The sequence below is a fragment of the Gopherus flavomarginatus genome, chromosome 7 (assembly GCF_025201925.1).
Source record: "Gopherus flavomarginatus isolate rGopFla2 chromosome 7, rGopFla2.mat.asm, whole genome shotgun sequence".
Taxonomy (NCBI): Eukaryota; Metazoa; Chordata; order Testudines; family Testudinidae; genus Gopherus; species Gopherus flavomarginatus.
The window spans coordinates 33,105,810-33,121,218 of record NC_066623.1 but is presented as its reverse complement, the minus strand read 5'-3'; the positions used below and the strand labels follow the sequence as shown (position 1 = coordinate 33,121,218).

General features: G+C 43.9%; 1 protein-coding gene across 1 annotated transcript in view; it reads right to left on the bottom strand.

Moving 5' to 3' along the window:
* The window catches only part of FGF18 (fibroblast growth factor 18), a 110,486-nt gene that overhangs the window by 55,863 nt on the left and 39,214 nt on the right, over positions 1 to 15,409 (bottom strand). Inside the window, exon 3 of the mRNA XM_050962857.1 lies at positions 4,251 to 4,431. Coding sequence (XP_050818814.1) covers positions 4,251 to 4,431 — 181 coding nt within the window. The remainder of the gene's footprint in view (positions 1 to 4,250; positions 4,432 to 15,409) is intronic.

The following is a 15,409-nucleotide window of genomic DNA, read 5'->3' as shown; positions in this document are numbered from 1 at the left end:
GGCCCAGACTTGTTAATATTCTGTGAACAATGTATTGCCCATCTTTTCTCACAGGCAACTAGAGCTTGATCCAAAACCCAAGGAGGTCAGTAAGAGTCTTTCAATGGACTTTAAAGGGCTTGGGATCAGGTCCTCAGAGAGGCTGGAAGTCTAAAGGTGAAGGGCTTGGAAACTGAAAGAGAGTTTAGGATGGGGGGCTCCTCACTTCTGGTGCTGTCCCCAATTATAAAGAAGATTACAATAGTGTTTGGGGCTAGTCCGTAAACTAGAGTGTTGGGGAGTGCAATACTGGCACGATTGTGCTTTAGAGAAGAATAGCCTCTAATAACAAATTATATTAATAAACCTACATATAACACATTCCATCCGTAAGAATTCCAAAGCAATTTACTCACTATGGGTAAAATTAATCCCAGGACAGAGGGCCAGCACAAGGTCTCACTTAAGCCTCTATTTTTATGGCTTAAGTGGTGCAAGGTCTTGATCCGGCCATAAGTCACCCATCACTGAAATACTGCCATCTCTGGGAAGGAACACACCAGCCAAGGGGTCAACTGGTGCAAAACATGTCACACAACAGTGGAGGGCAGGGAAATCACTTGTCCTGGATATAACTTTAAACACACACACACACACACACACACCCTCCGGTACAACCGCAGACTGTGACAAATATACTTTAAAACAAAACCACACAGCTGTGAAGTACAAATGAGCCAAAGTGCCTTCACCCATCCTAGAGAGCTACATCCAGCCAAGTGAACCGAACACAAAGATAGTGAACAAACAGTATAGAATGTCTTCTGCCTTTTGTGAAATGAAAATAAATGAAAGGCTCTAGTGTTTCAGGTCACTGATCTCTATCTTGCCTATCTGTACCATTTATCTGAGATAGAATATAAAGGTTCCAAGCCCTTCTTCCCTCCCCCCACCCGCTTCCAGCCCATTTCATTTTCTGAATGAAAAGAACCACTTAGACACCTGGTAAAGTAGTAATAAGTTTGTAACAAGAATACTGTTTTTTCTGGGCCAGAGCAAACTACATCAGAATAGATTAAAGGATCCAAAATAAACATGTAATCTGTAAATAGATTGTCAGTCTTTTCATTAATTTCTGGTGGGTTAAGAGACAGTATTTTTGCATATATATATATCGCCTTTTATCTGAGGATATCAGAGCATTTTAGGAACAGCAATTAAGCCTCACCACCCCCCTAGTGAGATAGGTAAGTATATTTAGATTAATTAGTGTTTCTGAAAGCAGTAGGCATTGTTATTAGATTTAATTTAGTCTGATAATTGACTTAGCTGTTCAAATGGATTTTCATATGTTTGAGAAGGGATAAAAGCCATCTGACTAAAAGGATAAAACAGACTCAATTAATTCTATTAACAGACTTAATTTTCTGTTTAATAAATCAGACACATGGGGCCAGATCCTGGCCTCAGATCTAAGGCGGCTTTGCACAAACCCAAAATTGAATCCCCAGATTATTACATTAGCTATTTTATGGACTTCAAAACTTGTATTTGTCCTTACAAATGGTATATCCACATCCATATCAGGTGGCTGGGCTGCCATACTTCCTCCATTTAGATCTTGGTTTCTTCCTACAGCAGGTGTCTAATACACATTATAGTTTATTATTTTACTGATTTGAAGCTGCATGAAATTGTGCTGTAGTGATCACCGAGTCTATGAGCTCTGAAACCACCACAGCACTGCCTGGGACCTCATTCTGACTCCATTTCTGTGCATTCTCTTTAGCCAAGAGGCAAGGAAAGTTTGCACAAGTCAGTAAGGCCTGCAATAAATCAGCCAACTCTCCCTTCCCTGAAAACCCAAATAAAACCCCCCTCTCCATCCTTGTAATGAATTATTTGGATGTTGGATATTCAGAAAAAAAGGTCATCTCTTTGCTTGAAGACTAAGCCCTAAACCACTCTCCCATCTAAAGAGTGAGACAGCAACTGGGGAGTTCGAATGTCATCTGGGAGAGGCAGATGAAAGGGTTCAAACTCCTAGGTTAGGGAAGGCTGCCCCCATCTACCCACCAGCCTGCATCCTCTCTGAAGCGATACTTCAGGGTTCAGAGGCGCCTGTGGAAAACACACCATATTATACTTTGTTTCAGTTGTGATTCCCACACACTTCCTTCTCCTTCTCTAAACTTGTGCCCGCAGCAGCAGCCTTTGGAGCTATTTCATACGCTCGGGCATCTTTTCCTTTGTTGCAACTTCTCAGACGGATTCCCACTCTCCCTGCAACACTGTGACTCTCTTTTACATCCATTGCCAATGTTATTGCCAAGACAGGCACCAAGCTCTAGAGGAACGAGCATGGGATTGGGAATCAGGGATTCCCCAAATCTAATCCTGACTCTGACTGAGTGGGCCAGATTCAGAAATGATGAAAATTATACTCCAAAGGAGGAAGAAGAGAGGATGTGGAGAAGAAGGGTCAACCAATGGGTGTGAGAGAAAGATGCCCTCCAAACTCTGTGTTAGAGATACATCTAACCAACAACTTTCAGATCTGGATCCAAAGTTCAGGAGCATTCAGATCTAGTGTCCTGTGTTGGGTCTATCCCTGGTCCTGATCAGAGGTGACGCCTTAACAAAGCCTCTGGGGGCATTTCTGGAAAATAATTCATTTTATACCATTGCCTTGGTAGTCAGGGTTGGCTGTTGCACAGATGATTCTTCATGTCCCTGACCCTGACATCTCTCCACTCCATTATCACAGGGGCTACATCCTGCATCTAAGGCCCCACTCGCTGCCACATGGATTATCATGCTTTGAGTGTCCCTGTGCTACGTGTGATGGTGAGCAGGTTTCCACAACCCTCACAGCTGGTCTAGAGATGAGAGGAGTTTGCAGCTGGTCAGGGAGGCCTGTTATTAGGATGATGCAAGAGAGTTTTAGCAACTGGAATAGATGGGTCGGGGGAGGGCTGTCACTACTGGGCACGGATCACAACAAGGGTAGTAGGGAGCTTTTCAGCAACTGGGAGTGGACTAGGCTTCCAAGGTGGGTGGGCTGGAACAGGTCATTGAGGGAGGAGCACCTCAGCGCATGACAGGGGGGACCGCAAAAAAGGCAGGGCTCTGTGCTGCCATTCACTTGGTGCAGGTCCAGGGTTGGACCTCCTGGTCACTGCATAGTTCCCTATGGGACCTCACCATCCTTCTCTTCTGGGGCCTAGGAAGAGTATTTATGACGACTGTGCAGGCACAAGAGGGACAGATATACAACAAAAGCAGCCTAATGGCCTAAAATCAGCAGCCAAATGGTCTTCTCCACGACATATTACTTAGAAATGTTGGAAAAGCAAAGGCAACATCTAGAAGCCGACCCGCCTGGCCTTTCTTAGCTATGTAAAGGGCATGATGTAGAACAAACTAGGGCTTTGGCAATACCAGAAGGATCATTTTCAGAAAGATCAGCTATTTCTGAACTATTTCTCCAGTGGCACACAGGCCTTATCCTGCCCTGCTTTATATGCTCCTTGCACACTGGCAGAGGCCGTCCCTGTGTGGCACACCTCTATGCCAGCCATGTACTGCATGTTAATGTCTGCAGTTCCCTGAGAGAGAGAGAATTATTTTCAAACAAGTTCCCCCTTCACCCACATCCCAATGCTCGTACATATAATATACACAGTCAGAGGCAATATACGTTCATGAATCTCTGCAGTGACATATCAACCAACGAGCCAAACCAGAGGGCAACAGTCAATGAGGCACAACATGCAATGTTCAGAAAAGAGAAAGAAATAGGATTACACAGATGAAGTTTCATAAAATGTTTCGATTTTCCTTTCGATAGGATGCAGTTGTGTGTTTTGCTAGACTGAGTGGTGCACTCACAGGAAACTAGAATGATGGGCCCTTTGATTCCCTGGATCTCATCCTGCAAGATGCTGAAATTTCTCTTGACTCCAATTTATTTGAGTGGGAGTTGGGAGCAGCACTCAGTACCTTACAGTATCCAATTCTTAATCCCTGCTAGTGAGGGGTCTCCATCAAGTTGACTGGAAGCATCTTTGCCAAGGACATCTCAAATGGTTTCAGGAACAAACAGCTTTTCTAATTCAATTTCACAGCTTCATTTTTCTGATGCATAAGCTAAGATACAGGAAGCCCATTCTAGTGCAAGGCTGTGACCCATTTTTCCACTTGTTCTCCCCAAACATATTCATTTCAGGCCTTTGTACTGGTCCTGGATGGGTCACGGTTAATATTCTTACCATATTTGTCTCCATCTTCCCCCTTAGCACTGATTCTCCTGCCTAGAACTTGGATGTGTTTCCCACTCGTCCTGCTGTACAGCTGGTAGAGTCTAAGCTGCTTCCTGCTCACATCGTCCCTTGCTCGTGTCTGATTCTCCACGTGTATCCGAAAATCCACATTCTCCTCGGCAAGGAACATCTGATGAAAAAAGAGAGACAATAGACCATAAAACAGATACAGCATCTTGCCTACGAAGACAACAAACCAAGCCTGCCAAAGAGAGCATCACACAGAAATAGTCAACTGTGGCTTGACTCCATTGGTGGTCATGTGGATAAAGGCTGCAGGATCAGGTGCTCCGAGTAAAGTTCTACCTAGGTGCGGACAAAGAAATGAGGTTTCTTTCTTCTCATGTATCATTCTCAGTAATAAAAGCTCTTGCAGGCTCAATTCTGTCCTGATTTAAACCTGCACAATACCACTGTCTTCAAATGATGCGCTCACTGACACCTGGGTAGGTTCCACCACTGCCAAAGGGCTTACACAAGTGTGAGTGATTGGGTCTGTAATTGGAACACAGTAAACAATTATGATAATGCACAAGGAAGAATCCCAGCTTCAGCTCCAATAGCTGTGCTGGTTCTGCCATGCCAGCTTCATTAAAAAGGAAGAAAAGCCCTATTTTTGTCACTACAGTCAATAGATCTGGCTCTAAATACACACAGAGAGAAAAATCTGTTGAGTTAGAAATATCTGCTTTTCAGAGTAGCACTTTAAACAGTTCTGCCAATTTAAAAGTAAAGTGGAGTCAGTTGATTGCATAAGGTCTATTCCTGTGCATCTTCCCGAGCTTCCCACCTCAACTGGCTATCTGAGCACAAGGCCACTTGGACCAGAGGGCAAGAGCAGGCTTTCCAGAATGAGCTATTATCAGCAGGGTTCCTCCGCTTAGCCATTTTCCACCATTTTTATGGCCTTTGGCTCTTTGAATAGAATTAACTTTAGTTAACTGCAGCTTTAAAGACCTAACAGCTCCCTTTGGCAGCAGACACCTTTCTGGAGGTCTAGCATCCAGCTTTAGCTTACATTTTCCCATATTTGCCAAAGCATAGACCAACTTCCGCCTCCAGTTAGAGACATCCCAACTCAGTCTAAATCAGACGACTAGTCAACCAACACTTCAGCCCCAGATGTTAACTACCTGCATTAATCCAAATTTCAAATACTTGAGAAGTAGCTGGCAAAAATTAGAAATCAATCCGGTATCTAAATCTAATGATACTCAGAGGAGACTTTTTTATCTTTTGTTTGATTCTACCCATGAGACTTAGACTATATTTCGATGGCAGATTACCCTCAAATGATAATAAATTAAGAGAGTCTGTCATTTTATCATGCACCAAGCAAAAGAAGCATAGAACTCTCAAGCTACTAAAAAAAACCCTACTTTACATTGGTGCAGTTTTAGTTTGGCCAAGGCAAACAATGTTCAAAGTTTATTGGCTAAATTCTCTGGTGTCCGTGGGATCTAATGAACTAAACTGTGGACCATCTGCATGTGGGGTGAAATTCACAGCAAAAGAGGACACAAGTGGCAATTTAGTGATGGTCAGGCATTCTGCTGCCCCTTTACAATGGGGTGATTTTCAGCCAAAGGAGAAATGTTACTTCTGTGCCTATTATATTTGGGCCATAAAATACTGGTCCTTCTAGCTTGGAAACAGTAAGAAAAGGAGCAAGTATGCGCAGAGGGATGCCATTCACAAAGGAAAAGGGGTAGGTAAGCCCCAGTTCTGTCCCATTCCAATCTGAGACACATACAAGAATGGATGGCCACACAAAGCAAACTCAGACCACTTTTTCCATCATTTTGCAACAGTGCAGATTTCTCGCTATAGAGTCAAATGCTACTGGAAAGTCAGACCCTGAAAAGAGCTTCTACTTTCAAATACTTGCACATCTTTCAAGTTAGTGGAAAGACACAAGACACTGATCAGTAGCAAGAGGAAAAAAAATTTTTTTAAATAGTCCGTCGTTCTCAAAACTCAGCCCCTCACTGAGCAACTTAATCAACAAAAACTTTTATTCAATGTAGCTGCCACATCACTGAAGGTCATGGGTCTATAAAATGCAGGATTGACTTTACAGCCCTTGTTAAACACTGGAATTATGATATTTGTATCCCAAGTGTTCAGATAAGAGAGCCAAGAAGAGATTGGGGACGTTGAACATATACAGACTGCAGAAGAGAAGACTCAAGGAGACATAGTGATTGTCTATCAACACATTCAAGGTGACAAATTCAGTGAAGGATTTATTCAACTAACAATAGCAATAATTCCTACTCTCAGAAAACAGAACAGCGGGAAGCAACGTCCTGAAGATTAAAGACAAACAGCAGAAATAGCAGGCTCATCCACATGCTATACAGTACACAAGGTTAAAGGAGCTTCCCACCCTGAACTAATCAAGTCCTGCTCATCATACTCACCCAAATCATTGGGGCTGTGTGTGAGAGTAAAATGAGCAAGATTAGGTCTGCACTGTCAATAGCCTATTTCTCTTTCTTCTTATTCTTCCCCACCCCCTTCACCAAATGAAACTTCTAACAAAGGAAATTAAACTACCAAAAAAGAGATGTTCAAATAATGTTGACACTGCCTCACACCACAAAAGCAAGGGGCTTTGCAGTTAAGACTTTGGCTCCATAATATTAAGATTTAAAAGAGATTTTACAATCAAGATTGCATTGCTTTCACCACATGTTAATGAGTTGCAGATTTTTCTGGAAAAAATAAAAAGGTGGGATTTGGAGGTTTTTGGAGGGAGGCTTCCAGTCACAAAGGCCACAAATTTGCCAAACCAAATTTGGACTGTACCATCACACAAAAATACCTATTATGTTGGCATAGCTTCACCCCTGCTTTACCCTGGCTAAGTTTGATTTCTACATCAGTAGTGTGTTTCCCTATTCACTAGCCCACAAACTCGCATGGCCAGAAGGACCATAACTGCTTCCCTCTACCCTAACCCTGAGCCCCTCCCCACCCAAAATCCCTCATCCCCAGCCCTAGCCAGAGCCCTCAGACCCCAATACTCTGCTCCAGCCCTGAGCCCCCTCCCATACTCCAAACCCCTCAGTCCTACTCCATTAATTCTGTTATGTGCACCAATATCAGATGTGGGGGGTGGGACTAGGACTCGTTCTGGGCACCACCATAAATTATACAAACCTGCCACCCCTGAAAACTGCAACCGAACGAAGTTAAGTGGCTTGCCTCTGCCGTAGCCTCCTTCAGCAGGGCTCCACCACAGTTTAGGGCTTGTCTTCATTGCAGGATTAATTTGAGTCCCATACATACATACAAATCCTTAATCCGAGCGGGCTGGTGCTTTTACCTTAAGTTGGCCTGCCCGTCAGTGGGTATAGGCTACAGCGGGTTACAGTACAACTGTAACCCCTATTTGGGCTGAGCCTCGGTGGGGTCCTATTCTGTGGATTACCATTTCATGCATGCTTGGAGCCTGGGGTGGGAACAGAATGGACTAAATACTCCGTATGAGGCCAATTGGAAGGCTTCCGCATTGGTGACATGGCTCAGCCTGATCCAGATAGATACTGTAGATTTAGTTTCAGGTTTGAGTTTGAGAACTGCAAGAGAAGCAGAACAGCTAAAGAAGTCTCTGATTAACTCCCATTCCCCATAAAGGGGATCTTTGAACTGCTGTGGGATCTAGTGCATGGGTCAGGCAGTGCCAACCCTGCAGAGACCAGCATCAAGAATGGCAGAGATCCAGCCTGGTACCAGTTACTGAGAACCAGCTGTGCCCTCCATGGGCCTGCAGGTGAGGGAGGGATTTTGCCCCACCCAGGGGCCAAGACATTGTAAGGGGACCCTTTTTGTGTAAGCTGGCCAATGCACTCATCTCTGGACTCAATCTCAGCATGCCATCTGCTGGCAAGGTGCCCGGGAGGGAGCTAGGGGTTGGGAAGTGCTGAGAGTGTTGGGAGGTGGGAAACATGTTGAGTTGTTGATGTTAAAGATTAATTAACCCTAACCCTTTCCTCCCCTCCCCAGAGCCTATTTTCATGGCTCCAGTTAAGTCCCCCTTTGGCATATTGTTACTTTTGGGTGCATCATTTCTTTGCTGGGGTTTGTGGTAATGTACCTCATTGTTTCTTGCGTACAGGGATTTATACTCCTTGCCGGCAGTGGTAGCACTATTCATTTTCCCAAGAGACAGCATCTTGTGTGTCATGGTCATAGTGCAGGTACCAGGTGTCACGGAAGAGAACTGAGGAGGACTCAAGACGTGCAGAGAGAAGCCACTCCCCATAAACACAGCAAGCCCCAGGCAGGAGGCTTGAGCCACACCTGGGGGAAGGGGCTATTCAATTTACAGCAGCTTACACACACTCTGTGCAGCTGAAGTGCTGCTTCCCAGTGAGGCATTCTCACATAAGCTAATTCAAGGGGAGTTGGTTTGACCGTAGATAACTCGAGTTAAGTGCAGTGAAGACGTACCTTTAAAACTGCTCTCCTGGGGCAGAAGCCCTGTCGGAGAGTAAGCAGAGATAGCCCTACCTGCTCTCCCCCTTGGACACACAGGCCATGATTCAGCAAAGCACTTCATCACTGAAATTACTGGAATTTAAGCATCTGCTTACAGATAAGCGTGTGCCTAATTGCTTTATCAAAAAGGGATGCTTTGCTGAATCAAAGCCAGGGTGAATTAGCTGTGCCAGTTTGGGTAGAATCTGTCCCACAGCACTGAATATCAATATAATCAACAAACACTCAATATGTCATGTATTGTTCATTTAATCAAATAAAACCTATACTAGCATTACCATACGAGAGATTCCATTTCATGAGTCTCCAGAAAAGTGAATCAACAATATTGGCCTGCTGATGTACGGTAACCGAAGCTCAGTCCCACGGGTCATCTAAAGACAAATGTCTTTTTTCCAAAAAAGGTATTTTTATTGCAGTTACAAACCAACAGGAGAACAGAAACATCTCTCTGCGTTACCAGCTACTCTTGAAAACTTAAGCATTTTAATTAATATCTATGATTGCTGTATATTGAAACATCACATTTAAAAGAATGGCCGTTTCTCTTTTCTTCTCATCAACCACATTTCCACAAATGTTATTTGGTTTGGCAACCATAGGCCCTGAGCCTGCTAACATGTAAGGGGCTTGTTCCAAACCCCATAGTATCAGTGGGAGCTTTTTCCACTCTGGACTTTGGCTCAGGCCCAAAATTAAGTGAGCAGTCCCCTCAGTAGGACTGCTCACATGCATAAAGGTAAGTTCACATGTAAGTGTTTGAAGGATCAGGCCAAACTGCACTATTGTCTGCAGTGACAAAATATTCTAAACCCTTGTTTAATTTTGGCAAATCAGGACATTTTCCTAACATTGTAATAATAGGAATGAGTGGGGAGATAGCAAGAGTTATTTCAGTAGCATCATTTTCTAACACCAGGCCAGAAACCTTTCAATTTGGGACAATCCTAGAAGACTGGAAGATGATTCCCTATGTCACAGGGACTATGTAGCGACAGTATATGCCCTCCAGCATTGTGTTGTGAATTTTATATTTATTTCAAATAGTCTAATAGTTTTCTACGTGTAATCAGAGTCAGGATGAGCTCTACCCTGACATCTGGTGGAAAGAATTTCAGAGAGTGTATTTGCATAGGCACGCCTACCCCATCCCAGGCTGCTGAGCTGTGGGACTACTTTGTGACAGAAATGACTCAACTTCAGTTGGGTGGTACTTGCTAGACAAGGGAAATGGGTTCCAAAACCCAGTGAATTGAGAGAGGCTGGGGACAGGTATCTGTGCCTGGTGGTACCGTCTCCTTGTGGAGCCAGAAGCACCAGTTCCACCCCCTCCTCTCTCCACTGTGGAATGTCAGAGTTGATTTTTTTATTCCCTCAAGAATCTCAATACAGGTTATTGAGCTGAACTCACTTTGGGCTAATGGTGCACCAGCACTGGGGCTCCCCTACTAAGAGCTGAGATCACTAAGAGTTGAAATCACTAAAGAGCTGAAATTACTGAGCTGAGAGCACTGAGTACTGTGCTAACTAGTGGGGGAGCCTGAAGCTATACTGTGGAACAGAGCAGCTGGCGGAGTGGAGCAGTTTGTGGGGATGGCTGGAGCGGATCACGGGACAGCTGGTGGAGCGGAGTGGCTGGCAGAGCGGAGTAGCTGTGGGACAGGTGGAGCGGCCCACAGAGCGAGCAGAGTCGAGCAGTTTGCAGGGAGAACTGGAGCAGCTCATGGAGCACAGCAGCTGGTGGAGTGGAGCAGTTTGTGAGGACGGCTGGAGGAGCAGAGTGGAGCAGCTGGTAAAGCGGAGCAGTTCGTGGAGAAGGCGGAAGCAGAACCCACGGAGAGGCAGGGCAGTTGGCCCCGGACCACGTAAGGTGCCTCTTTCTACCCAGGCTGTGGGGAGGGACCTCTACAGATAAACTCTCGAACTCTGGGATGGCATTGACCAGAGACTTTTGTGTGGTTGGACTTTGGGGTGATTGGACTTAAAACCCTAAGGGGAAAAAGGACATTGCCAAACGTACTTGGAGGTGGGTTTTTGTTTATGGTTTGTGTTATAACCCTGTTTGTGGTGTTTCTCCAATGGGATGCCGCATTGATTCCTTCCTTTATTAAAAAAAGATTTTGCTACACTCAGACTCTGTGCTTGCGAGAGGGGAAGTATTGCCTCCTAGAGGCGCCCAGGGGGGTGTGGTATGTAAGTGTCCCAGGTCACTGGGTGGGGGCTCAAGCCGGTTATGCACTGTGTTACTGAAACAGAACCCCTGGATACTGAACCCGGCCCTTGTTGCTGCCAACTCAGAGGGGCAGAAGGGTTACATACGAATATGCTCTCCATGAAGGGGAACTACAGCCACTTATAGTGACTAGCAGTATATTCCTCCAACCAACTGTATTGTCAATAATTGTTTATATTCAATAAAATCTTAGTAACTAAAAGGGACAGTATCAAGTTCAGATTTCATATTTTATTGTTGCATTCTTTTTCTTTTTAAGCAGTCCCATACATATTTAACAGTCCTATTATTACTGAAAGATGTAATGATATACAGCTACAAAGCCATTGTAAAAATACAACTAGCAGTACAAAAGTTTATGCGGGAGATTAAATAATATCCCTGCTAGAAAACCAGTGAGCATTTTAAATGAGTGATGCATCCCAAATGCTCCACCAGAAATGTGTGCATTTCTGAACATGGGAAATCTCTCTTCATCCATGAGCAGAGCTGCTTCTTTTGTTTTACCTGTCTAAAGACCCAGACTGTGGCCACTCAACCCAAACCTGATTTCAAGCAAACAATCATAGAAACTAGAGATGACATCTTATCCATCTCCAGACAATAAGGGATTGTATACTACAGTATCTTCTCACGTGCTTTGTGCAGTCCACTTTTTAAAAAAAAACAAAGGATTTTTATTTAAGTAGCTTTTAGAATCAGTAATTAATTTTAAGAAGAATTTTAAGGATTAGACCATATTCATATTAAATGAAAAAAAAATCTGTGTTAATGCAACATTAAGGTTTCACAGTTAAGAAAAATCAAGGAAATAGCCAAGAAGTGCAACAAAATCACCATTCTGATTGCAACACTGGGGCTCAGTCCTGCACACACTTATGTCACGAGTCTGCAAACACCCATGCACATGTTTAAGCAGGTAAGTAATGCCACTGAAGTCCTAACTATGCCCAATCGCATACAAGATCTGGTCTTTAATCCAGCACCCTGTATATTCTACACATATACAATTTTCTATTTTTAATTTTCCACTTAATGCTATTGTTGGTGTCATGAGGTGTTAGGAGATATACAAGACCCCAACATGGCCAAATTAACACTACTGTTGGAAGCTGGACTTTGATACAAAGCAAAAAGTCAGGAAATTCCATACAGTTTAACAGAGGCCCCGAACCTCATTCAATAACAGATCATGTGCCTTTCCCAAATTTAAAATAAAAATAAAAAATCCCTCTTAGTAAGGGCCTTATTGATTTCAAAAGATAAACAAATCAAGTGATTCAAAGCCCTTTCAAAACCCACTCTGATAAGCAGGAAATACTTATTACCTTTCATCCACTGAACCAACTGAATATTAATGATTTTCTCTGTGACCTTCTAAAGACATGAAAGTTAATAAGGTCAACAAGAGGATATTCAAGATGGCTCTTTCCCAGGTTTGTAAAGGTAGCTAACAACAGTTCCTTTGCGTCCATGGTTTTGGCAAAATTCCCCTATGTCAATTACAATTAGAAAAATTTGTAAGACCACCTCCAGAGTGAATATTTTAGGCATATGTTGAAACATAGTGCACCATTTATTTGCTGCTGTTTCCTCTTCTTTATTGCAAAGTCAATTCCCAGCCAGGATGTTGTTAGGTTCAGGTTATACAACCTAGTTAGAAGTGGGACTGGATTGGATGTGTCTTGAGCTAACAATGACATATTCGCTTCTTTGTGCTTGGAAGCACATTGGGAAATTAATGTGACAGAAAGAAGCAAACGTATTCAAAATCACAGCAGGGGCTCAGAGACGAGAGCACTGCTCAGCAACTCTCTATGCAGGTCTATACTGCACAGTAAATACGGAGTGGCTGTACCTCAACTGCATCCACTTAGTAAATCTATTTAAACAACAGGGCTGGTCAAAAATCTGCCATCAAAACTGTTTGCCAATGGAAAACTGGGTTTCTGATTAGACTATGTTGTTTTAGTGAAAATATCTGCTTTCCATGGAGAATTTCTGTTTTTAGAGTTAAAAACTGAACAGCCAAAACAGAGGTGTTTTCAGCCAAAGCCTGTCATATTTCTATTTGGATAGACTGCTGTAGTGAACTCATGTCCCTATTCTCCTGTATGGGCCAGTCCCCAGCCAGACTTCATCTCGCATGATATGTCACATCCATGATATTCCCACAATGCACTGCCTCTCCTCTCCAAGAGGATAGAACATGGTGCGTCATGGGTGATGAAGTTCTATCAGGGAGTCTAGCCTATTAAGTAGCATGAGACACCTAAACTCCAACTCCTATGAGGCATCACAGAGGCATTTCCAAATCAAATTATTTCATTTTTTCATCTGAAATATTTTGGTGGTTTTGATTCCCCTCCCCACCACCAAAAAGCCAATATTGTCCTTGGGGAAAAAAAATCCAACCAGCTTTATTTAGAACTTATTTTACCAATACAACTTGTGTGTTGATAAAAGCATTTTTCCTCTGAGAATTTCACAAATATCAGCTAACTAAGGGTATGTCTGCACTTCAAGCTAGAGGCATAATTTCCAGAACAAGGAAGCACACTCACAACTAGCTGTGAGCGAGCTAGTGCCCTAAAATAGAAATGTTGCCATGGCAGCGCAAATGGCAGGAGGGGTTGGCATCCCCAAGTACGTACCCATTCAAGACGCTGGCCCTTACCGCTGTGCATGCCACCATGGGTACACATGCTGACTCGATCAGAACTAGTGCAGGCATGTCTTCTAGAGCTGAAAATCACACCTCCAGCTCAAAGCACAGGCATGCCCTATGTCTAGCAGTACCACAGATTAGGAGCATTGTCCTCACTGGATAAAAGGAAAAAACCAAAGGCACAGAAGGGATGAACTATTTGCCAAAATAGGTCAATGAGAGACCTATGAACACAGCCCTAGGGCCCAGTTCTCAGGTCTATTAGGGAAGCTTTGTACTGCTATGCCAGTGCGAAGCTGCCCTGAGAGCCTGTGGATCCACTCAGCGAATTCTCATTCTGTTGGGAAATCCTTCAAACCCGGTTCTTGGCCAAGGGGGCGGGTGCAAGTCAAGGGAAAGGGGGCAGGGTTAGTGCATCCCTACCTCCAACAGCCATGTCGAGATGACATGGTATAAAAGCAGCCCTGAGTTTGCTTTAATTTAGGCTGGCATCAGACCGGTACAGAGTCAGGTCCCCCCGCTTCCCCCCACACACACACCCCACTGAAGGCTTAGCCAGCATTTCTCAAGTACAACTGAGAAACCAGCCCCAGCAGTCCACTCTCAGATCTCCTGCTCTAGCCAACAGGCAGCCCTGCCTCCTCTATACAAATGCAGACTGCTATAATTATTACTCTGACAATGCCATGCAGTGGGATATTCTTCTAGTGCTTTTGCACAGACCTTACTCACTGTCACCCCGGGGTCATTTTAACCCATCAAACTTTGTGGATGAGCAGAGTTCCAGTGACTCTCCTCCTCTCTCTTCCCATGCCCATTCCTACTTTGGACCCCTCCTATCCCACCTGCAAACAGAACAATAATCCCTCCCATTCCCATACAGCCCTCCCACCAACAACTGCTGTTGTTGAAGAAGCAAAACACACCACAAGCAGTCTCATTTTCACTAGATGTATCTTCCAGCTAGGACTTGGTCTGAACTGGGGAACATTTATGTGGCCTTAAAAGCATTACAGCATTTAGAATAAAAGCAACAGTCATTCATATAAGGTGGGTTTAGCACATTTATGGTGCCCTCTGGTGGCTAAAAGAATGCCTGTGGATTCCGAGGGCTGTTATTCAAAGACTTTGTAGCATGGTGTCTAATGTGTCTGCCTTATATTTAAAGGCACTCATTCTAATCTTTTTGGGATTCTATTCTTCCAAACCTTTCTAGTAATTTTAATTCCACTGATTAAACAGATTATGAGGTGAATGGTCCAAAATATTCCAGGTGTAGAACAAACCAAGGTAGAAAACAGGCAGTTCAGAGCAAGACTGGTCAACAGAAGTCCTAGCTTCTCTTCCTGACTCTTGGTGCCACTTGCCTCATGATTTTAGAGAAGTCACTTAATCTTGCTATGCCTCAAGGTCCCCATCTTTGCAACCAGGGATAATAATGCTGCTTACCCACCTTTGCAGAGTGTTTGGCGATGTTTGGAAGAGAGGTGCTCTATCCATGACTCCCGAGGTTTCCTAGTCTAGTCCCATCTGCAGGAAATATGGTCAATCCCTTCCTAAACTCAGGAGACAATGGATGGAACTAATGTGTTTCCCTGCTCCCACTAGGCTATTTGGAGGGAGAGGTGCATCCTGGCCTCCTTTCCCATATATAAGCCCATTTAAGAACTAGAAAGGTAGAGACCCTTACCTGGAAGTCCC